Raw genomic sequence first — 22534 nt, forward strand, 5'->3', positions numbered from 1 at the left:
CAAAATAGGAGGAGAACTCATTCATTTTCTACCGCTTATCCTCACGAGGGTCGCGGGAGGTGCTGGAGCCTATCCCAGCTGTCTTGGGGCTAGAGGCCGGGGTACACCCCGGACTGGTCGCCAGCCAATCACAGGGCACAAATAGACAAACAACCATTCACACTCACATTCATACCTATGGACAATTTGGAGTCGCCAATTAACCTGGCATGTTTTTGGAATGTGGGAGGACACCGGAGTACCCGGAGAACTTGCACAGGGAGAACATGCAAACTCTACACAGAGATGGCCGAGGGTGGTATTGAACTTGGGTCGCCGAGCTGTGACGGCTGCATGCTAACCACTCGTCTACCGTGCAGCCGCTAATAATATTCATTCATTTTCTCCCGTTTATCCTCACGAGGGTGGTGGGGGTGCTGGAGCCTATCTCAGCTGTCTTGGGGCGAGAGGCGGGGTACACCCTGGACTGGTCACCAGCCAATCACAGGGCACATATAGACAAACAAACATTCACACTCACATTCATACCTATGGACAATTTGGAGTCGCCAATTAACTTAGCATGTTTTTGGAATGTGGGAGAAAACCGGAGTACCCGGAAAAAAGAGCATGCAAACTCCACACAGAGATGGCAGAGGGTGGAATTGAACCCTGGTCTCCTAGCTGTGCGCTAACCACTCGACCGCCGTGCCGCCAGGTTCTAATGTATTGCTACAAAAATTGAATGGGTTCAAAAAACAGTGTTCTTGCCATCAATACATATAATAAAAGCGCGAGAAAAAGTATTTTGTAAATAATATTACAAAAAGTCTAATTGAACTTTTACTAAAAAAAGCACTTTATTAAATGAAGCAAGTTTTCTCCTTTTCAGAATGGAATGATATGAAAAGATCTTAAGTTGAGAGTCTGTCTCCTTTGGAGATGAAAAAACCTGAAGGCAAAAAAAATGAATACAAGCAGACATTTAAAAACTCAAAAAATGAGTCGAAAGTGCTCAGTCCCCGGGGGGCTCGGCGTTGTGGCCGAGGCCAGGGAAAGAAGGCCTGGCTCAGACTGGTCCGGATCTGACCCGACCAGATTTAAAGTTCCTGCCGATGATTCATCAGCGACACGTACGGTGGGCTCCGCTTTAAAAAACAAGAAGAAGAATGCGCCACATGTCTACAGTAGAAATCAAGGTGAAACAGCAGCATCCTCAACTTTCCTAAAAACCTTGAACGCGTGATCCAAAGCTGGGGAGAGTTTGGAGTGTGGAGTTAAGTGGTCAGCACAGGAGGTCCTTGAACGTCCCCCGGGGTGAATTGTCAAGTGGTTCAGTCGCGCTAAAGCTTGATGGTGCCGGTGGGCAGGCTGCTGTTACACAGTCGGTAGTAGCGAAGGTCGTTCACCAGACGCTGCACACTTTGAGTGAAGGAAGGAAGGTCCTTTAAAAAGAAAGCAAAACATGTCAACAACAGTGTTAGTAGCCTGTGTTGGGCATTGTTGGGCCTTAGTCATTGCAATAAGCGAGGAAGTATACTCAAACCGTGTGTGTGTGTGTGTATATATATATATATATATATATATATACACACACACACACACACACACGTTTATATATGTGTGTGTGTGTGTGTGCGTACATGTGTGTGCGCGCATGTGTGTGTGTGCGCGCATGTGTGTGTGCGCGCGCATGTGTATGTGCATATGTGTGTGTGCGTACAAGTGTATGTGCATATGTGTGTGTGTGCGTACAAGTGTATGTGCATGTGTGTGTGTGTGCGTACATGTGTATGTGCATATGTGTGTGTGTGTGTGCGTACATGTGTATGTGGATATGTGTGTGTGTGTGTGTGCGTGCGTACATGTGTATGTGCATGTGTGTGTACATGTGTGTGTGCGTGCGTACATGTGTATGTGCATGTGTGTGTGTGTGTGCGTACATGTGTATGTGCATGTGTGTGTGTATGTGTACATGTGTATGTGCATGTGCGTACATGTGTATGTGTATGTGCGTGTGCGTACATGTGTATGTGCATATGTGTGTGTGTGTGTGTGTGTGTGCGCGCGCGTACATGTGTATGTGCATATGTGTGTGTGTGTGCGTACGTGTGTGTGTGTGTGCGTACGTGTGTGTGTGTGCGTGCGTACGTGTGTGTGTGTGTGTGCGTGCGTACATGTGTATGTGTGCGTGTACATGTGTACGTGTGTGTATATGTGTACGTGTGTGCGTGCGTGTATGTATGTGTACATGTGTATATATGTGTGTGTGTGTGTGTGTGTGTGCGTACATGTGTATGTGTGTGTATGTGTGTGTGCTCCACTATACTCCACTATGTTGATTCTTACCCGTTCTAGCTTGAAGTTCCGTGCTAGGACAGCTCGTTGGTTGGTGTCCACGCCCTGGCAGCCGTTGAGGAACTCTGGCATGAAGGCGGAGTAGAAGGCATCGAAGTCCACAGAGGCCATGTTGTAGATGGCCAGAGTGATTTCCTCCTGGAGGAGGTCGTGACTTTTGTGGAGAAGAACCTGCAGCAGCACGTTGATGAAGTGGAAGAGCATGGAGGTCCGGAAAAGCTTCTAAGCAAGGAGGAACGAGCGGGATTAAAAGGGACACGAACGTGTCGGAGCTTTAATACGGGCGGAACTGCTGGCCACTTACTCTGTGATACAACTTGTGCTTGCTGTTGAGAGATTCCAAGTAAGACAGGTTCTGCTTGAAGATGTGGATGTCCGGCTGCAGGAAAGACTGTCCAAACGCCTGGTGCAGACAATGAAGACAGATTGTTTACAATTTGCTACTTTTTTTTTTTAAAGCAAATTATACGTATATATTGCCTACGTATATATAAACATTTTCAATCATAAAAACAGCTAAATTACCTAAAATACAAATATAAAGCATTCAGAAGACGCATTCATAGGTGTCAGTTAGGAATGCAATACTGCAAAGTGTATAAAATGACGGCGGGAGGCTAGCAATAACAGGCTTTTGTTGCAGGTTCAAATTACCAGTCACCAAAACTAAGTGGCACCAAAAGGCCGAAGCCCCGCCAAGCCAATGCTCAACTCTAAACACCTGATGTCACTTCCTGTCTGGCCTCCACTCAGCCCCCCTGAGCACCGCAAAAACAACACCACAGGTCTTCTTCAGTCTCAAATAGCTTATTTTGTTCTTATGATATCTCATATATTGGGTAATACAAGTGTAAAGACGACTATAGGGGTGTTATTTCAGGTCTGGCAGGCTCTAATAATGTTTAAAAACCATAGTTAGAAGGTCGTAAATTGATTTTCTTTGCTCTAACAACAAAAATATTGCATTTGTAAATAAGGAATCATACTTTGCGGACATTCACTTATCACAGAACAGAGAAAGAGATTGTGACAAAAGTGATGTAAGTAATAAAAATGCATGTGAGCACGTGCACATATACACATATACACACACACACACACACACACACACACACACACACACACCTGCATGGCAGCTGTGAACTGGGCCTCGTTCTCCATAGCGTCTTCCGGGGCTCCTCTTTGGACACTTGTTAAAATGGAAGTTTTAAAGAAGTACCTCCAGTTTTGGTGAAGTATTTGGTATAGCAACTCGAACATCTCCGCTTTGACATCAGGGGAGGAGCGCTGTCAAAAGACCGGACACAAATGTCAATGTACGGCATTCACTGACAGCAGGTATGAACCGAGATGAAGTAGCCAACCGACCTCTGCCACCACGGGGTAGACCTGCTCCATGCACAGAGACAGGATGCTGGGGAGGAACGGTTTGAAAGCCTGACCGGGCTCCTGCACCACCACTTGTAGGATTTTTAGGAACTTTTGTACCACCCGACACCCTGCACTGCCCTCCTGCAAAATACTGGCTGCCAGCTGTTCCCTGAAATATAAACATGGTAATGGTTTTATTTCATTTGATCAGATTACAATTGAGTGCATCCCATAATCAGTTCACAGTTCCACATGTCCAAAAGGAGTAGGAAGAAGCAAAGCTTATTAAATCCTACCCCTCCATCTGGTACTTTTACAATCAGTAACTGTTACATTTGTTCACTTCCTGCTTTCCATAACACAGTTTAAGGTTTTTTTTTGTTTTTGTTTTTAATAATGTACCTCGTGATATGAGCATCCAATGACATAATGTGTACCATAGTAAGTGTCAATATAGTGATATATATAGCACATCATGACTGGTTCAAGACTCTTCATCCTTGTATTTAGCAAACATCAACTGCTTGTATTGTTTCTTGAATCCGCTCATCATTGTGCATTGTTTGAGTTCCTTATTATTAGATATTAGACGGACAACTATTCATAAAACTATACTGTCTGTCACCTACAACTGACACCCCCCCCCCCCCCATCACTAGTGCATTTTTGTTAGAATGCCCATTCATAACGCAGTCAGACTAAAAACAAGAGATTCCTGTTGTTTAACCTGGTGAACAAGCTGAGGAATGTGTGGATGATCTGTCCGGTGAAGGCAACGCCCATCTGGACTCGCAACGCCTGAAACAGCGTCAAGAAGAAGGCCAACATCTCATCCGTCACATCTGAAAGGAGAAGTGACCGTCAACAAGGCTGACAATGAAAAAGTGACAAAACAATGAAAAATAGGTTCCGGACCCAACTGTGATAAGTAACTTCCACAAAGTAGGATTACTTATGTATACGTGGAATATATTTGTAGTTAAGAGCATAGAAAACCTGTTTGGGACCATTAGAGCAATCTATACATACATATACATATATACACACATATATACATATACATATATACACACATATATACATATATACATACATACATATGTATGTGCATGCATATATATATATATATATATATATATATATATATATATATATATATATATATATATATATATATATATATATATATATATATACATACATACATACACACACACACACACACACACACACACACACACACACACATATATACACACACACATATATATATACACATATATATATATACACATATATATACACACACATATATATACACACACACATATACATATACACATATATACACGCACATACAGTGAAGAAAATAAGTATTTGAACACCCTGCTATTTTGCTATTTCTCCCACTTAGAAATCATGGAGGGGTCTGAAATTTTCATCGTAGGTGCATGTCCACTGTGAGAGAGATAAACTAAAAAGAAAAATCCAGAAATCACAATGCATGATTTTTTTAACAATTTATTTGTGTGATACAGCTGCAAATAAGTATTTGAACACCTGAGAAAATGAATGTTAATATTTGGTACAGTAGCCTTTGTTTGCTATTACAGAGGTCAAACGTTTCCTGTAGTTTTTCACCAGGTTTGCACACACTGCAGGAGGGATCTTGGCCCACTCCTCCACACAGATCTTCTCTAGATCAGTCAGGTTTCTGGGCTGTCGCTGAGAAACACGGAGTTTGAGCTCCCTCCAAAGATTTTCGATTGGGTTCAGGTCTGGAGACTGGCTGGGCCATGCTAGAACCTTGATATGCTTCTTACGGAGCCACTCCTTGGTTTTCCTGGCTGTGTGCTTCGGGTCGTTGTCGTGTTGGAAGACCCAGCCACGACCCATCTTCAATGCTCTGACAGAGGGAAGGAGGTTGTTCCCCAAAATCTCACAATACACGGCCCCAGTCATCCTCTCTTTAATGCAGTGCACTCGTCCTGTCCCATGTGCAGAAAAACACCCCCAAAGCATGATGCTACCACCCCCATGCTTCACAGTAGGGATGGTGTTCTTCGGATTGTACTCTTCATTCTTCTTCCTCCAAACACGCTTATTGGAATTATGACCAAAAAGTTCTATTTTGGTCTCATCTGACCATAAAACGTTCTCCCATGACTCCTCTGTATCATCCAAATGGTCATATGCAAACTTAAGACGGGCCTTGACATGTGCTGGTTTAAGCAGGGGAACCTTTCGTGCCATGCATGATTTCACATCATGACGTCTTAGTGTATTACCTACAGTAACCTTGGAAACGGTGGTCCCAGCTCTTTTCAGGTCATTGACCAAGTCCTGTCGTGTAGTTCTGGGCTGATTCCTCACCTTTCTTAGAATCATTGAGACCCCACGAGGTGATATCTTGCATGGGGCTCCACTCCGATTGAGATTGACCGTCATGTTTAGCTTCTTCCATTTTCTAATGATAGCTCCAACAGTGGACCTTTTTTCACCAAGCTGCTTGGTAATTGCTCCGTAGCCCTTTCCAGCCTTGTGGAGGTGTACAATTTTGTCTCTGGTGTCTTTGGACAGCTCTTTGGTCTTCGCCATGTTACAAGTTAAAGTCTTACTGATTGTATGGGGTGGACAGGTGTCTTTATGCAGCTAACGACCTCAAACAGGTGCATCTGATTCAGGATGATACATGGAGTGCAGGTGGACTTCTAATGGGCAGACTAACAGGTCTTTCAGGGTCAGAATTCTAGATGATACACAGGTGTTCAAATACTTATTTGCAGCTGTATCACACAAATAAATTGTTAAAAAATCATGCATTGTGATTTCTGGATTTTTCTTTTTAGTTTATCTCTCTCACAGTGGACATGCACCTACGATGAAAATTTCAGACCCCTCCATGATTTCTAAGTGGGAGAAATAGCAAAATAGCAGGGTGTTCAAATACTTATTTTCTTCACTGTATATACACATACATATATATATACACACATACATATATATATATTAATATATAATACATATATATTGGTATATAATATATATATATATATATATATATATATATATATATATATATATATATATATATATATTATATCAATATTGAAAAGGATGTTTTGCATGACATGGTTAGAGCCCTCCAACATTAAATAACACCCCTATAGTCATCTTTGCACTCATATTACCATATATAGGAGCTAGATCAGCCATACAAGACATAAATTAATTATTTAAATTATTTGTACAAATTACCGTCTACGCTGTACATTGTTGTTCATATTTGATGTAATCTATTTATTCTCCACATTATTTATTATTACACGGGAGCCAGGCAACGACATTTCGTTGGCAATTCACTGCTGTGTTATTGTGCAATGACAATAAAGAAAGTCTATGTCTATGTTTAAATAAGACTTTTATTATATTTATATATTTCTGAAAAACGTTGAGTGAAGCTGCAAAATTTAAAAGCACCAAGTGGCGAGGAATTGCTGTCAAACAAGACATACTGACCTGGCTGCTGAATAAACACTGGGAAAAGGCTGAGGGACACTTGGACTGACTCCTGCAGACTCTGATAACAGATCTGACGGGATTTGGTGGATTCCCCGGAGATGCTGTCCACTATATCTCTGAGCACCGACAAGCTCTGCTGGATCACCGCTTTCACTAGTGGAGGAGAGAAAAAAAAAAAGTGTCAAGGCAGGAGAAAGCACGACTGTCTAAAGAAAGAAATACTTACATGCGTGCACTTCAGGTCGCCGTGGCGTGACGTTCACCGTCCCTCTCAACATACGGTATTCCCGGGTGAGGGCCGCCAGCAGGCTGGCGTGGTTGCTGGAGCGCGTTTGCCACTGCTGCTCGTTCTCCGGTAAATTTGGCCACGGGAGCAGCAGCATGTTGGATAGAGCCCGACACACCAGCAAGTGAGCCTGCAATCACACACAAAAGCATCGAATACAACCTTGCAGCGAGCGAGTCGGACATAGGGATGTGCAGCGGCGGCACGGCGCACTCACCTCGGGGGGGAGCCTGCGGGTCTGATTCTCAGCAGTAATGAGGTTGAAGATGTTTTGAACGGCTGGCATCGTCACCAAGAACACGGGTCGCACCGTGGAGGTTATCGAGATCATCAGGTGACACGACGACAGCAGTAACTTTTCTGGTACCTGCGGTCACATTTACAGGCAAAATCGAAGAAAATGTCGGTATTGACCTTGGATAATGCTAACTTTATGAACCCTACCCTACTCTGATATTATATTCCACTCAAACTTGTGTTGAAGTTGACATGAATGCATACACAATCTGTATAATTTTTAACGTAATTATAGGTTATCACGTGGGTTGTCTGGTATCAGGCCAGGTATCATGCCCCCAAGTGTCAGTATCAGCCCGAGACCTGGCATGATACCAGACAAACCATGTGATGATCTTATTATCAAATACTATTTAATCATGAGCTTATTATCACGTACTATTTAATCAAAAGACCATTTTGTTTCCAGAAAATGTTCACTTTATTACATGTATTATATCTAAACAGTGTAAACACAACAATTGCAAAAATAATATTTTATCAATGTCTTATCTTATCAATGTCTGACAATTAAAGTGCCATTAATCAAGTTTGGGTTTTTATGGTGACTGGAGAAGCACTAGGCACTCGTGTGCTGTTCTCTGATTGGTTGTTTCACGGGCACGATACCAGAGCAGCGCGCTCTGAGTGGATAGCTACGGGGGCTGATATTGGACATGGTTAAACTCTATATTTTATCAGTATCACTGCCCTGGGCTTTGACACGGTATCATTTTGGCCTTTTCCCGTATCATTCATGGGCGGTTTCTAGGGTACAGGGCCAATTAATACTGTAGTATGTGATAATAATGCATACGTCATGACTGAGAAACACTCATTGGATTGGATCATTTGTTTTGAACACCAGAAAGGACAGAGGGAAAAAAAAACATTCAGGAAGTTACCTTTGCAGTGATGAGCGGGCTACTGGCATCGACTGCAGACGTGATGAGGGTGACAAACTGGCTCTGGTTTTGAGCGTGGACCTCACTGTAGAACTGCGCCAGCCAATGCGAGTAGGCTTGCAGAGCAGCAAGGGCCTGCGCATGTCTGCAACACACATGCATCTTGAACATAACTGACTGGGATTTACATTAGCGCTTTTAAAGTCAACGTAAAATTTGCTTTTACTGACTTGGGGAACCCTAGAATTGTCGCGAAACACTTGAAATGAAAAAAAAAAGACCTTGAATTGGTTGTGAATACTTACACATCTATGAGGTCTGGTTTGAGTACAGAAGGCACAGCAGTCTCCAGGTCGTACAAGCTGATCTGAGAACCGTAGCAGGTAACTTCCACCAGCCTGAAATTAATCATATTCAAAGTTTATCTATAAAATGTAATAATATTTTTTTATTTGATAAACAGACTACAACTAACAATGTCTAACTTGTAGCCACCTTACAAATCCAAATAATAAGCAAGTTACGGTTTAACCTTCCTCTTGTGTTAGCTTTCTAGTATCATCTCTTATGTTACCGGGTCGGTTTTTGAGCCATGTATTAAATCAGCTATAATATACACTAAAAACAATAAGTTACCATCAAATTTGCTTCTCATGTCTTGGTTACCTTCTTAGGCTTCTTCATCTGTGAAAATGTTGGTTTTAATACTTTTGGTGTGGGCATGTAGGCCTTTTTTTGTCACTATACCCCCTCCATTTCAATTCCAAAAATGATAAAATGAACCTCAAAAGAATCATAATAAATTGAAGGTTCTTTTGTTACCTGGCTATTACTGAGAGCTATAGAACATATCTCTTAAATTAATTAGTTTTATTTATTTTCTCATTTTAGTATTAATCACTAAAGAAACATCTCTGGTGTTGGTGTCAATTTTGACCCATATATATTAATGTCAAGAAAAGGTAGAAAAAGTTATTGTTTTCAGCAACAGAACTTTAGTATAAACTGAAATCAAAAAGCAGAACAGGTCCAGATCTTGGTTCACTGTACTTCTGGCCATTTTTTCCATGATCCAAATTGTAAATGTGAAATCAGCCAATCAAATGAGTGAATTCACATCACATGTATACTGGAAAAACGGTCAAAATGAGAATCCCCTGAAGCTTACATGATGAGAAGAGGAGCTGGTTGTCATTGTGTTGGGCTACTTGTACACTTATAATTTCAGTTTTGGGCTCAAAATATTGCTTTATAGTCATATTATTATAACAATACAGTGGTCATAATTTCAACCAGACCATTTTAAAATGTAGTAAAAAAAAATGTTGGTTTTATTTTGTTGAAATGGAGTTTCTTGACAAAGTCAAAAAGCCTTGATGCAATAAACAAATGTTATGTGATTCTTTTTATGCATTAAAATGTAAAACGGGTCGGTGCCGACCCTGACACAAAAGGAGGGTTAATATTCCAGAAAGGTTAGCTCGGACTGACCTCTCCACCACTGCGAGGGCGTCGGTGAAACGCGAAGCAAAAATCTCCCCTATGAAATGTTCGGCCAAACGTCCAACGGCTTGGAGAAGGGAGCTGAGGTCCCTGAGAGAACAGTGGAGTCGACGGCAGTCATTCTCAGCTGTGATATTTAGTCTCCGACCTGGAATAATGACAACATCCGTTGTTAGCTTGTGACGACATTTTCCTGTCCAGGGACCAGGACCAAGCAAACTCAGAATGATGGAAAGAACTGGTATATCTTACTTGTGCCAGTGCTGACAATAAACTGTTGCAGTCCTAAGTACACATCCAGGTTTTCTTGAAGGATTGGAAACTTGTGAGGGTTCAAAAAAGGACGGGTTATTACAATATAGCGTAATTAAACCCAGTTAAACATCAAATGTCATATTATTCCCCTCTTAATGTCAAGATTTCTTACCAAAGTAGTGAATGCATGCGAAGGAAGAAGCTCCATCACCTTAGCAACCACCTCCAGACTCTGACGCAGGTACTTTTGCCATTCAGTCTGTTGCTATGGTTATAGTCGCAAATAAAGTGACATTGAAAGATTCGCCTTTTAAGAAGTTTCTTTGCAAAAATAAACTTGGACGCAAGCGTGTGTGCGTGTTCTTACATCATCATCCAACGTCTCATCATCCAGCTCTTCCAATTGAGCTTGATTGTATCGGAACTGGATGCGATTTAGAACTTCCCTCAACAGAAGGACTAAGGCATCTTTGTACCTGGAACCATACAACAAAAAAACTGTTGATTGTAGAAAAATGGTTGAATGTAGGGTGATTTTTTTTTTTTTTTTTTAAACTCAACTTACCTGTCGAGAACACTTTCTCTGTCGGCTAGTCTGCTTTTGATTTTAGTTGTGAGAAAATCCAAAAAGACACTCCATATATCCAAACAGGCAAAGTAGCCCTCATGAGTTGGCTGGAAAAACAGCATAAAAACACAAATGCTTCTTATTTGAACTGTAGAGGAGCGATCACATGACAGTAGCCACCATCAAGATGTAAACAAGGTGCGTCCAAATTATTTCCACCGAGGGCCACATACTGAAAATCAAAACATGCTGAAAAAAAAATTGAATTTCAGTGGGTTCTTACCTGGTTAAAGGTGTACTTGAAAAGCTGAGCAAGAAACTCTACTATTGGAAACTGAGGACTGGACTCAATCCGCCTCAAGTGAACACTGACAAACAGGCGCAGGAAATCGGTGAATTTTTCCAAATAACTGTCAGAAGAAAGAGGGGAAAATGTATTTAAAGTTTATGATAGTAAAACTCCATGTGGCACATAAATATGACTGCTTTGAAGAGGATGGGGTAGTTTAAGGGGGGGTCACGGCCGTGTGCCTATCCCAGAGAGGCGGGGTACACCCTGGACTGGTGGCCAGGCAATCACAGGGCACATGTAGACAAACAACCATTCACACTCACATTCATATCTATGGACAATTTGGAGTCGCTAATTAACTTAGCATGTTTTTGGAATGTGGGAGGAAACCCGGAGTACCCGGAGAAAACCCACACATGCACGGGGAGAACATGCAAACTCCACACAGAGATGGCCGAGGGTGGGATTGAACTCGGGTCTCCTAGCTGTGAGGCCTGCACGTTAACGTTTATGACCTTCCAAATAGACTTTAACATTAGAGCCCTCTAGACATGAAATAGCATCCCTATAGTCACCTATACACTCCTATGACCTCCTATGGTCTGCGCGCTAACCACTCGACCGCAGTGCAGCCAAGTTCAAGATCAGTGAAATATCAATACAAGGGTGTCCAAACCTTTTTTCTGTTGTTTGCATTTCATTTTACGATTTTTAAGTCCCTTTTTTTAATATTTCAACATTATGCTACTAAAATATGTTATTACATTATTCTCCTCGTAATATTTCCTCTTTAATACAGCTGATTTTTCCAAATATTTCAACATTATGCTACTAAAATGTTTTTATTACATTATTCTCCTCTTATTTCCTCTTTAATACAGCTGATTTTTCAAAAATATTTCAACATTATGCTATTAAAATGTTTTTATTACATTATTCTCTTAATATTTCCTCTTTAATACAGCTGATTTTTCAAAAGTTTTAATTTTAAAATGGGCCACAGGCCAATACACACAAAAAAAGCTACAGGCCACAACTTGGACACCCCTGCTCAAGTAGAACAATATAAATAATGATTAAAAAAACAAGTTTCTATAAAACAGAAAGAGGATGTTAACATGATATGCATGTGACTGACGTGATGTTTCTCCATGAAGTGATGTGTAGGGTTGGTGTGTTGTTATCTTTGACTAGAGTGGAACCAAAATACACAATACACAAAATACTACCAAGTAGAATCACACAGTAAAAATGTTCAAACAAACCTCTCATCAAGTTCCTGAAGACGACTCTTGACCGTGTGAGCGTTATTCTCGCGAGTGAGCCTCTGCAGAAGAAAGAAGGTCTGCTGGAACATTCGCAGCAGGTACTCCTCAAAATCCACCGGCACGCAGTTCTTAGACATCAGTTCATTGACGCAGGTCATGGCGAGCACGCCGAGGCGGGAACGATCCACCTTGCTGCCCTCAACCTGCCGGCTTCCTCCGTTCGACGTGGGCGGCACCGTGCTGGCATTGAGCTGTCCGTTAGAAGACGACGAGGTGGAGGAGATGAGGAACCCCGACTTGGCCTTTGTCCGAAGATCGCAGCCAAAACGTGCAAAGTGGAAGATTGACGCCAGCAGGGTGGGTGTGATGCTGGTGGACAGCGGGATCCAGCTGAACAGGTGAGCTAAACACTCCAGAACAAGACAGCAGAGCTGCTGGCTCTCGTGGTCCAGTGCTGCCATGGGCTGGCAGAGGAGCTTTGAGTATTGGCTGCCTTGAAACAATGTGCCCAGAAGTTCCACTGGAAGGTTGAAGACACGACGGTGATTAGTTGCATAAAACCCCGGATTCGAGAGCTCAGCGAATGTGACAAAACCTCACAATATCTTTTGCTTTTTAGTGACCAAGACAAAAAAGTGTCATAATGACCATAAACCCAAAACTGGAAACAACATACACGTCTCTGTTGTGGCTGCTTAGTGGAATTGAGCTATTGCTAATATACAAAATACTAATCATGATTATGTATTATAAAAATTAATTATTATTTATTAATTATCATTATAATAATGATAATTATTATTTATTATTATAATACAATAATAAATAATAATTATTATTTATTATTAATAATAATAATTCATAATAATTAATGATAATAATAATTATTATTATTATTAGCTAATATCTTAGCATATATTGACCTACATTTAGTATCTTTGACAAGTGTCATAATGACCATAAACCCAAAACTGGAAACGGCATACACGTCTCTGTTGTGGCTGCTTAGTAGAATGGAGCTATTGCTAATATACTCATAAAAATAATTAATTATTATTTATTATTATTTTTATTATTTATTATTATAATATAATAAATAATTATTATTTATTATAATATAATAAATAATTATTATGTTTTATTATTATTATTAGCTAATATCTTAGCTAAGAATAATAATTATTATTAGCTAATATCTTAGCATATATTGACCTACATTTAGTATCTTTGACATACAAAATGCAGCAGCGTGACCCCTGTATCCTTTTAATTTCTCTATATGAAAATGTTAGGCCACCCCCTTCTGTAGTCCTGAGAGAATCCACTCACCACTTTCTCCTGAGGTGGGTGAGGGTGGCGGCGTGGAAGCAGTGATGCTGTGCTTGTCCCAGTAAGTCTCCAGGATGCCTGCAAATCAACATGTGACATGAAACCCTGTGACCAATAATCAAAACACTCCACATATGTGGATGATAATTTCGGCAAGATAACCAAAAAAAGGTTTCCCCTCACCTGTCAACAGTCCAAGCACTGTTGGTACCTGATCCAGCAGCAGTTTACGCAGCTCGTCTTTCCTGGCGACGCTCAAGTCTTCCCGAGGACATGCGAGTTCCTCTGATGTGGTTTTCAGCATCACCAGGCCTAATGGCGCCAAAGCTGGCGACTGGATTAACTGCATACGACAAAGAGATTGCAATATTTTACGTTTTATGCTTACAATTGTGACTGAGAAAATAACAAAATGTGTGTTCTATGTGTAAAGACAATTAAAAACATGTTGGATTTACAGATTTTGGTATATTTGCTGCAAGGTCTATTTTGTATATAACATCTGGGAGTTGTAGTGAGTCTTAAAGGGACCTATTATGCTCATTTTTCTTTGTATTAAGTTGTGGTCTGATAGAGCAGCTAGACACAATAACATGCACAGAAAACTTGTTCCAGCATCTGCACCTATTCCAGTTTTATTTCCTTTAATTTGCGCTTTCTGCCAAAACAGTAGAAGGAAGCCCGCCCCTCTGTGACATCACAAAGGAACAGCTTTACCACGCCTTTTCAAACCGAGCGTTTTGAGCCATTCCAAACTTCTTTCAGGGCTCACTTCCAAATGTGCAAACCTCATTATCTGAAACTTTGGCATCGTTTAACACGAGAATACAACATTCTAACTACATTGATGGAAAAAAGCATAATGAGTCCCCTTTAAGAGCATCAGCGGGACTTACCTGAAGCGTGTTTGTAAAGAAATCATGGTAGAACATCGGCCAATCCTGGCGGCCGATGTCCACGATGACTTTACAGAGTTTATTACGGATGAAATAGGGCACAGATTTGTGCTGTTCAAGTAGGAGTTTGGGCAAACAGTTACGAATCTCCATCTTGTCCTGTGACGCAACACCGATCCACATCTTGTTGACCAGGTTCTGAAAGTCAAAGAGGACATTGCCATTATACAATTGAGGGGAAAAAAACGTGGGCTTTCGGGGCACTTGGTGGCTATTAATCCATCATCTCAGGCTGTGTTGGTTGCTTAGACCAGAGTTAATATATGGTGGGGGGGGGGGCACACATGTGACGTTAACACTTAGTTGATTAATCTGAAGCTTGTTCTTTCAATGAATTGAGTACTTAGCAAGGCACCACAAACCACCATATTCTAAACCTGAAATTAAACAGAAAAACTGAAGAAAAATAGAAAATATGGAAGAATAACATCAAAATAATAATATAACACATACAAACAGATAAAAGGGGTAATCTCGAACATTAACAGGTAGTGGTGTGGTCCTCAATGTATCAGAAAAGAGGCAAACATGTGTATCACTGTTTTCCAAGGTCATTCATTAGATGACTGATTTTTCAATTAATTGTTGCAGCTCTTGTTTGGCCGCCACAAATACATTTGGACCAACACAAATACATTACATTTGTCAACACCCTCTGGTCTGCCAGAAAATAACGAGACAGAAAAACGAGCAGCGGGTGCTGCTGCAGCCAGGGTCTCTTTTAAAATTTAAATATCAAAAAGACCACAAAATCAGACATTTTACATGTAACTGTGCAATTAACGTATATACCGATTTTTTCCCCCATCACCCTTAGCCAATGGCTGATTTTGCTTGGGCCGATATTGCTTTTGCACCCTCAATTTACATGGAAAAAATGACAATGATAACAAATATTACAGGTCTCAAGTTTAAAGAAATATTTATTGAAATGTAAACACGGACCACAGTAGGATTCAGCTTTCTTAAACACACATTTAAACGCCATTATCAACTTTAAAAGGAATAAATAATTAACCATGTGCAAAACATTTCTGTCGTAGTTTAAGTTTTACCTAGCATCGATGTGATGACTGCTAAAAATATTGCTCATATTTACTTCAAAATAAGTCAGACATCAGTTGTATATGACATATGGGTGTCATTTTGAACTTGCTGTCTGCGACCCCCCCCCCCAGCTGAGAACCACTGATCTAAATGATATCGTTTCCATCAGACCAACTAAACCTGACAAGTATGAACACATCCTTAATTTAAGGATGCCTTTTTGTGCATGAATCACATTTCAAATCAACACTGTGTAGCTGTGTTCATAAAATGGGGACTTACTTCAAATACTGTGAGACTATACATCATGACGTACTCGTTCCGAGTATTAGAGAGGAAGAACAAGCAGTGGCGCCACGCTCCAGTTTGCTGCGCAAAGTTATTCAGCAACTCTTCTGCAAGAAACAAGGAAGTAGCAATCATCACGCATCGCCACCAAAAGGTGTACCGAGCGATGCAACACACAAGAAAGCAACGCATCACGGCAGAGGAAGTGGTGTTACAAAAGCAATGCTATTGTAGGTTCTTTCATGTCATTCTGTGCTATATTTCAAGGTCCACTATTACGCAAAAATACATTTTTTATGTTGTTATGGCAGTCGACAGCCTGTTTATATATCAGATCTCCTTCACTTGTTTGTTACCCTTTAAGAGAGATGGGGCACTCAAACTGACAAACACGCAGCTTTGTTAAAAGGCAGGCTTCACTACACATCTTAAAAATACGTCAGCTGGACATTTGTTTTGTTCTATGTGATATGTGGCATCATTGCAGTATGTAAAAGGTGAAATTGTAGAGCTAATCAAAATCATTAAATTCTAGCATCAAGGCTAGATTTTTGGCCAATACACTATTGTGAGAAAGAATTTGAGACTTACTAAAATTTCTGAAACGTACTTTAATATGGGAATTTTTAATTTAGAGGAACAATAGTGTCAGGAAGTGCTTTGATGTGAAGCAGTTTTGGACCACACGTACCTATTTCTCTCTGTCTTTCATTGGTTGTGCAGCTGTGAAAGAACTCTGTCATCAGGCTCTCCAGCGCACGCAGCGATGCCTCCTCTGAAGCCTGGTGGATAACAATAAAGACACTGCTGATTTACATACAACAATAACAAATTAAATAGATATTACAGCATTATAACTAGAAATAAAAAAAAATATGGTTTTACTTGTAATGTGGAAAATACTGCAGCACTGACTTCTTAATATTTCAGTATTGAGCAAAGCAAAATTTGTTCTCAATCAGAAATCACTCGCTAAATGTACTGCAAAAAAAAGGCCAGTAAGGATAATTCATAATGGCGCCTAAAGAGAACATACTAACTCCTTATTTCTAAAATCACAAATACTTCAACTTGCTGATATAGTTCATTTTCAAACAGCTAAAATAATGCATAAGGCTAAAAACAACCAATTACCTAAAAAATATGATCTCAGGGTAGAACTACATTTGAAACACTTATATGCTAGGACTACGTTAAAAATCCATAGCATTCCAGTATGTGGAATCAAACTATGGAATGGATTGAGTAAGACCCTTAAACAATGCACAACGATGAGCCAATTCAAGAAACAATACAAGCGGTTGATGTTTGCTAAATACTAAATGCTAAAAGGATGAAGAGTCTTGAACCAGTTATGATGTGCTATATATATATATATATATCACTATATTGATGGTTACTATGGTAGCCATTATGTCATTGGATGGTCATATCACCTCGTACTTCGGTACATGACAAAAAATAAAAAAAATACTAAAAAAAAATTAAGTAAAAAAAAATTAAATACAATTAAAATAAATTAAAATTATATTAGGAAAGCAGGAAGTGAACAAATGTAACAGTTACTGATGATGTGCTATATATATCACTATATTGACACTTACTATGGTACCCATTATGTCATTGTATGGTCATATCACCTCGTACTTTGGTTCGAGGTACATTATTTAAAAAAAACACAATTATTTTTAAAGAACCTTAAACTGTATTATAGAAAGCAGGAAGTGAACAAATGTAACAGTTACTGATTGTAAAAGTACCAGATGGAGGTGTAGGGTTTAATAAGCTTTGCTTCTTCCTACTACTTTTGGACATGTGGAACTGTGAACTGATTATGGGATGCACTCAATTGTAATCTGATGCATGTTCAAATTAAATTCAACCATTACCATAACCATAATTATAGCTATAATAATGATGCAAATCCAATGCCAGTGTGATTAGAGTACATTGTCTTTCATAATTATCATTCCACATCCACGGGATTATAGAATAAGGCAGAGTTGGGCATTTAAAAAGGGCCGCTCCTGTGGCATGCGGGTCTAAATTCCTAACATGAGCCACAACTTGCCGGAGCTCAACATATTACTTACTCAAGGAAGTGTTTGGTTTTGCAAGATGGGCGTCTTGTTGTGGAAATGGCCTATTGAGCTGTCACAATCCCGTCAAATACTTGCACTCAAAAAAAAACCGTTACATGAATTTATATTCACAGTTTAGCTTCATGGAATCACACATATGTAAATACCTTAAAGCTAATTATTCGCTCTTCCTGTTTCAAAAGAGCCCCCCATGTTAGCATTTAGCATGTGCGACAGGAAAACGACAACGGTACAAGAAGGGAACAATTAGTGGAAAATTAACACTTACCATGTTTGTCTGCCTGAGTTGCGCTCTTCGGTTCAGTTAGTCTCGGATCAATTACAGTAATAAACCAACGTTAAGTTACCGAGCTAGCCTAAACTGCGGCTAGCGCTAGCTGAGGTGTTGCTGGCTAACGTAACCGAAGAGGAGATTCGTCATGGTCCGCTCGCTTTAATTCGCGACTCCACGACCAAAAGACTAATTTTTTGTTTGCTTAATATGCTAAACATTTACTTTTTTTCCGCCTCGACTTCTGGCTAGCTTAAACATGCGCTGAATAGTCCATTCTATGTACATTTGACGTGCATTATGGTTTCATTTCGGTAACACCTTCGACATTCACTACTGGTTCCAACCCTGGAAACATTTGTAACGTTTGTTAGCTTTTTTGTGTTATTAAATCGTCAAGTAATGTCACGGTTTAGTGACAAAAATGCTAACGTTGCATTGGCTAACTCACTAGCTTTTCGAGAAGGATGAAAGCATCATTTTGTTGGCTGTGTGCTAGCTTGTCGACAACATGCTTCCAGGGCTGGCGCTCGCAGGAACTTGACGTAATCGTTTGTAAATTTAAAAGCCTGCCAATGTCCACATCGGCGTCATAAATTGCTGATTTGGTCTTGTGTGCTCAGCGCGCTGGTGCTTGTTATTGCCCACTTCAAGGCATATGTTTAAGACCGCACCACTTCCTCTTTTACAGCAGCGCTCAACCAACCTAATGCAGTATTGTCAAGTTAGTGAGTACATTAAAAGCACCTACATCCGGTAATACATTTCAGATTAAAACACTTCAAGTCTAGGCACTGATGTGACGGCATAAGCATACAAATAGCCATATAATCAACCATTATGAGAGCCCAAGTACATTTTGTGCTTTGCCGAAAGCATATAGATTTTATTTTTCTCATCTCTGTTACTAACATGAGCCTAAAAGTTGCACAAAAATTGACACATATGTGCCAAACAGCAAAAGTGTCACATTGAAAAATATCAAACATGTCATTTTTGATCACCCCATATTTACTTTAACTTAAACAAATGCAATAATTTGTTTCAATGTGTGTTGTGGCTTTCATTATTATAACAATTGTCCACCAGGTGGTGCTAATTTTCCCCATGCAAAGAATACAACAGGGATGGAAATCAATGTTGCTTCCAATCATCTCAGGGACTAATTATAATAAACAAAAATCTTTTTTCCCCTTTTCTGGAATTGTTCCCTCATTTCGTCAATTAAAAACTGAAAATAGGCTAAAATAAAGGTACTTTTGAAACGCTGACTCATTCACAATGGAAAAAGCTGACATTTGTTGTCATTAGAGACAACAGTACCTTGTACGACACAGATCCCCGCATGCTGCATTCAGTTGATAAAATGTCCTTAAAATACTTATATTTAAATAGAATAAAAAGTATACTTAAAAGTGTCCACTACGCTGTCAAATGTTTCTCTTGTCCATTGCTAACATCTCCATCTATTGCCATGTCCTTCTTATCTTTATTAGGAGTGTGCTGCCTTTGTGCTTGCATGTTGTACGCCCAGGCTCGGTCCACCCCGTGTCCCTCAGTTCGGCACGGCTTCCAGTCAGGGAGGGGGAAACGGCCAGCGACTACTAAGGCATCATCGGGAAGTTCAGCCTCCATTTTGTCCTGCAGAAGTGAAAGCTACACAGAAAATGGCAACACAGTATAACAATATATTAAATTATATAGTTATATTATAATTATAGTTGTGTGTGAGTGATAGGGAGAAGCATTCAGGGACACTCTGAACATTGCAGTATAGGTGCAGTAACTTACTGCAGAGGTACAATTTGCTGCAGTTAAGTATGCTTGTAAATCCAATATAAAATACAATATACACTAAAACAGTGCATTCAACTTAAAAATATTACGTGATGTCTTTGAATGCAACCCTTTATTGCTCATAATAACAGAGCTGAAGTTTGATTCAAATGTTCTGCTACTATTAAAAAAACTTTGATTTAAATTTTTAGTTCATTTGGAGCTGTTAATATAAATAAACATGTCTCATGTATGTTTTTGTTTATATAATACAGTACAAAAGGGCACATAGTTGAAATGGTGATTAATCATGATTCATTTAGATTAACTGTTTGACTCACCACGCTGGGAGCTAAAAACACAGTAATGTTCTTGCATTCTGTTAAGTCCACCTGCAAGGACAAACAAAACAGTCTGTAAATATTTCACAATAACTTCTTTATTGAGGTGCCATAACCTCACAGTAACAATAGTGTGTCGTAATTCCACAATACAAACATCAAACCTTCCAAAGATCTTCTCTTCGGTAGGACACTTTGTCGTGATGGCCTGCTCTCCACGCATGGAATCGGGAAAAACGAACAAGCCAAGGATTGAGCTCATAGCCGACGGCAGGCGTGAAGCCCTGTCGACAGGCCTCCAAAACCTTGACATTAAAGATGTGACACAACTTCAACAATCAGGACTACACTCCTCACATTTCAGCAGCTACTACACAATCATCAGTTTTTACACAATAATAAACTGTGTGCGGACTAATTTACATTGGATAGTAAATCTAAGCAGCTATACAAGCTGTAAGGGGTCACATCGTAGAGTACATTGTTAAAAAAAAAACAAAAAAAAAACTTAAACTGTATTATGGAAAGCAGGAAGTGAACAAATGCAACAGTTACTGATTGTAAAAGTACCAGATGGAGGGGTAGGATTTAATAAGCTTTGCTTCTTCCTACTCCTTTTGGACATGTGGAACTGTGAACTGATTATGGGATGCACTCAATTGTAATCTGATGCATGTTCAAATGAAATTAAACCATTTCCATTACTTTACTATGCAGTTCACAAGATATACTCTAACAAAAGTTTTTAAAATGTGAAGGATACTGTATTGTGCAAGACAAAGCAGCAGAGATAGCATATACTTACTATGCGTCCATCACCAGATCCTAAATCCGTAAGGCCTCCCTTTCGACCTCTTAGCAGCGTCATCACATTACGCACTTGAGCTTCACTGGCAGGTATGTAAGGTACCTGGGAGACATATTTAAACTTCAGTATGAGGTACATTATTAAAAAAAATATATAAAAAAAAAATAAAAAATAACTTAAACTGTATTATGGAAAGCAGGAAGTGAACAAATGTAACAGTTACTGATTGCAAAAGTACCCGATGGAGGGGTGGGATTTAATAAGCTTTGCTTCTTCCTACTCCTTTTGGACATGTGGAACTGTGAACTCATTATGGGATGCATTCAATTGTAATCTGATGCATGTTCAAATGAAATTAAACCATTACCATACCTGTAATCTCAATGGAACCTTCCGGAAACCTGGCTGCAGGACTCCTACCCACATAGCATACACAGCCAGGCCAGTTCCAGCAGCAATCTGGGCAACATCCCAGCCACTGAGGTCCCTTGTTTTCAGCTCAGCAAGTACTTCATCAGGGGAATCTTCATCCATTTCTACATTAGGATATTGAATAAAAAAAATCAACACATTATCAACTGACTCAATATTGTTAGTCAATATCAATGCATGGTATTAGTACTAGTTATTACAAGTACTACATCAACTACATCAACAAATGTTACTTATGTACTGTTAAATTAAAAATATTGACGGCGTGGTACTTGTAAACATAACTACAAAAATAAAACATCTACTTCCGATTATTCGCCCATATATGCTAATATAGCCGGTGGTGCTTATTATAATATTATAAGTATTAAGTATTATAAAATGTTACCTTAATATATTTCAAAGAAGGGTTTCCAGCCACAGCGTAATATGTATTTCACAAATGTTTTAAATATAAAATAATTATTTACAAAGGTTAAACTCATAATCGTGTTTAAAAACAATTGACCTCCTCCTACAAGACGAACACATTAGCCGAACGGACAAGTCCGCTTGCAAACACTGTACGTCCGTCTGAAAGGGAACAACGGTTTTAGCAACT

General features: G+C 39.7%; 2 protein-coding genes across 3 annotated transcripts; both read right to left on the reverse strand.

The window, feature by feature from the left end:
• Positions 1-814: 814 nt before the first annotated feature.
• xpo6 (exportin 6) lies at positions 815-19233 on the reverse strand. Its single transcript, XM_058049719.1, has 24 exons — positions 18574-19233; positions 16895-16985; positions 16198-16310; positions 14809-15006; positions 14096-14255; positions 13913-13990; positions 12581-13103; positions 11307-11433; positions 11021-11130; positions 10823-10931; positions 10628-10720; positions 10453-10522; positions 10189-10348; positions 9003-9095; positions 8698-8842; positions 7734-7883; positions 7457-7646; positions 7228-7383; positions 4436-4550; positions 3706-3877; positions 3463-3624; positions 2642-2740; positions 2329-2559; positions 815-1424 (listed from the first exon to the last, which is right to left on the reverse strand). The coding sequence occupies exons 1-24, from the start codon at positions 18574-18576 to the stop codon at positions 1323-1325; spliced, it is 3450 nt and encodes a 1149-aa protein (XP_057905702.1). The 5' UTR covers positions 18577-19233; the 3' UTR covers positions 815-1322.
• Positions 18781-22474, reverse strand: antkmt (adenine nucleotide translocase lysine methyltransferase). 2 transcript variants are annotated; one of them, XM_058049721.1, is made up of 6 exons: positions 22322-22474; positions 21874-22037; positions 21499-21603; positions 20858-20998; positions 20694-20744; positions 18781-20232 (listed from the first exon to the last, which is right to left on the reverse strand). In XM_058049721.1, the coding sequence occupies exons 2-6, from the start codon at positions 22033-22035 to the stop codon at positions 19999-20001; spliced, it is 693 nt and encodes a 230-aa protein (XP_057905704.1). In that variant the 5' UTR covers positions 22036-22037; positions 22322-22474; the 3' UTR covers positions 18781-19998. The 2 variants fall into 2 exon arrangements, with proteins under 2 accessions (XP_057905704.1, XP_057905703.1); XM_058049720.1 differs by having other exon boundaries at positions 21499-21621.
• Between the last annotated feature and the right edge of the window lie 60 nt (positions 22475-22534).

Source organism: Doryrhamphus excisus, chromosome 15 (genome assembly GCF_030265055.1).
Source record: "Doryrhamphus excisus isolate RoL2022-K1 chromosome 15, RoL_Dexc_1.0, whole genome shotgun sequence".
NCBI lineage: Eukaryota > Metazoa > Chordata > Actinopteri > Syngnathiformes > Syngnathidae > Doryrhamphus > Doryrhamphus excisus.

Coding starts and splice junctions, on each gene's coding strand:
- xpo6 (XM_058049719.1), bottom strand. Junction 13,104..13,912: donor ACCCACCTCAGGAGAAAGTG/GTGAGTGGATTC, acceptor TCAACCTTCCAG/TGGAACTTCTGGGCACATTG. Junction 4,551..7,227: donor AGTGTTTATTCAGCAGCCAG/GTCAGTATGTCT, acceptor TTCTCCTTTCAG/ATGTGACGGATGAGATGTTG.
- antkmt (XM_058049720.1), bottom strand. CDS start 22,035: ATGGATGAAGATTCCCCTGATGAAGTACTTGCTGAGCTGAAAACAAGG. Junction 21,622..21,873: donor AGGTTCCATTGAGATTACAG/GTATGGTAATGG, acceptor CTCATACTGAAG/TTTAAATATGTCTCCCAGGT. Junction 20,999..21,498: donor GATCTGGTGATGGACGCATA/GTAAGTATATGC, acceptor TTTAATGTCAAG/GTTTTGGAGGCCTGTCGACA.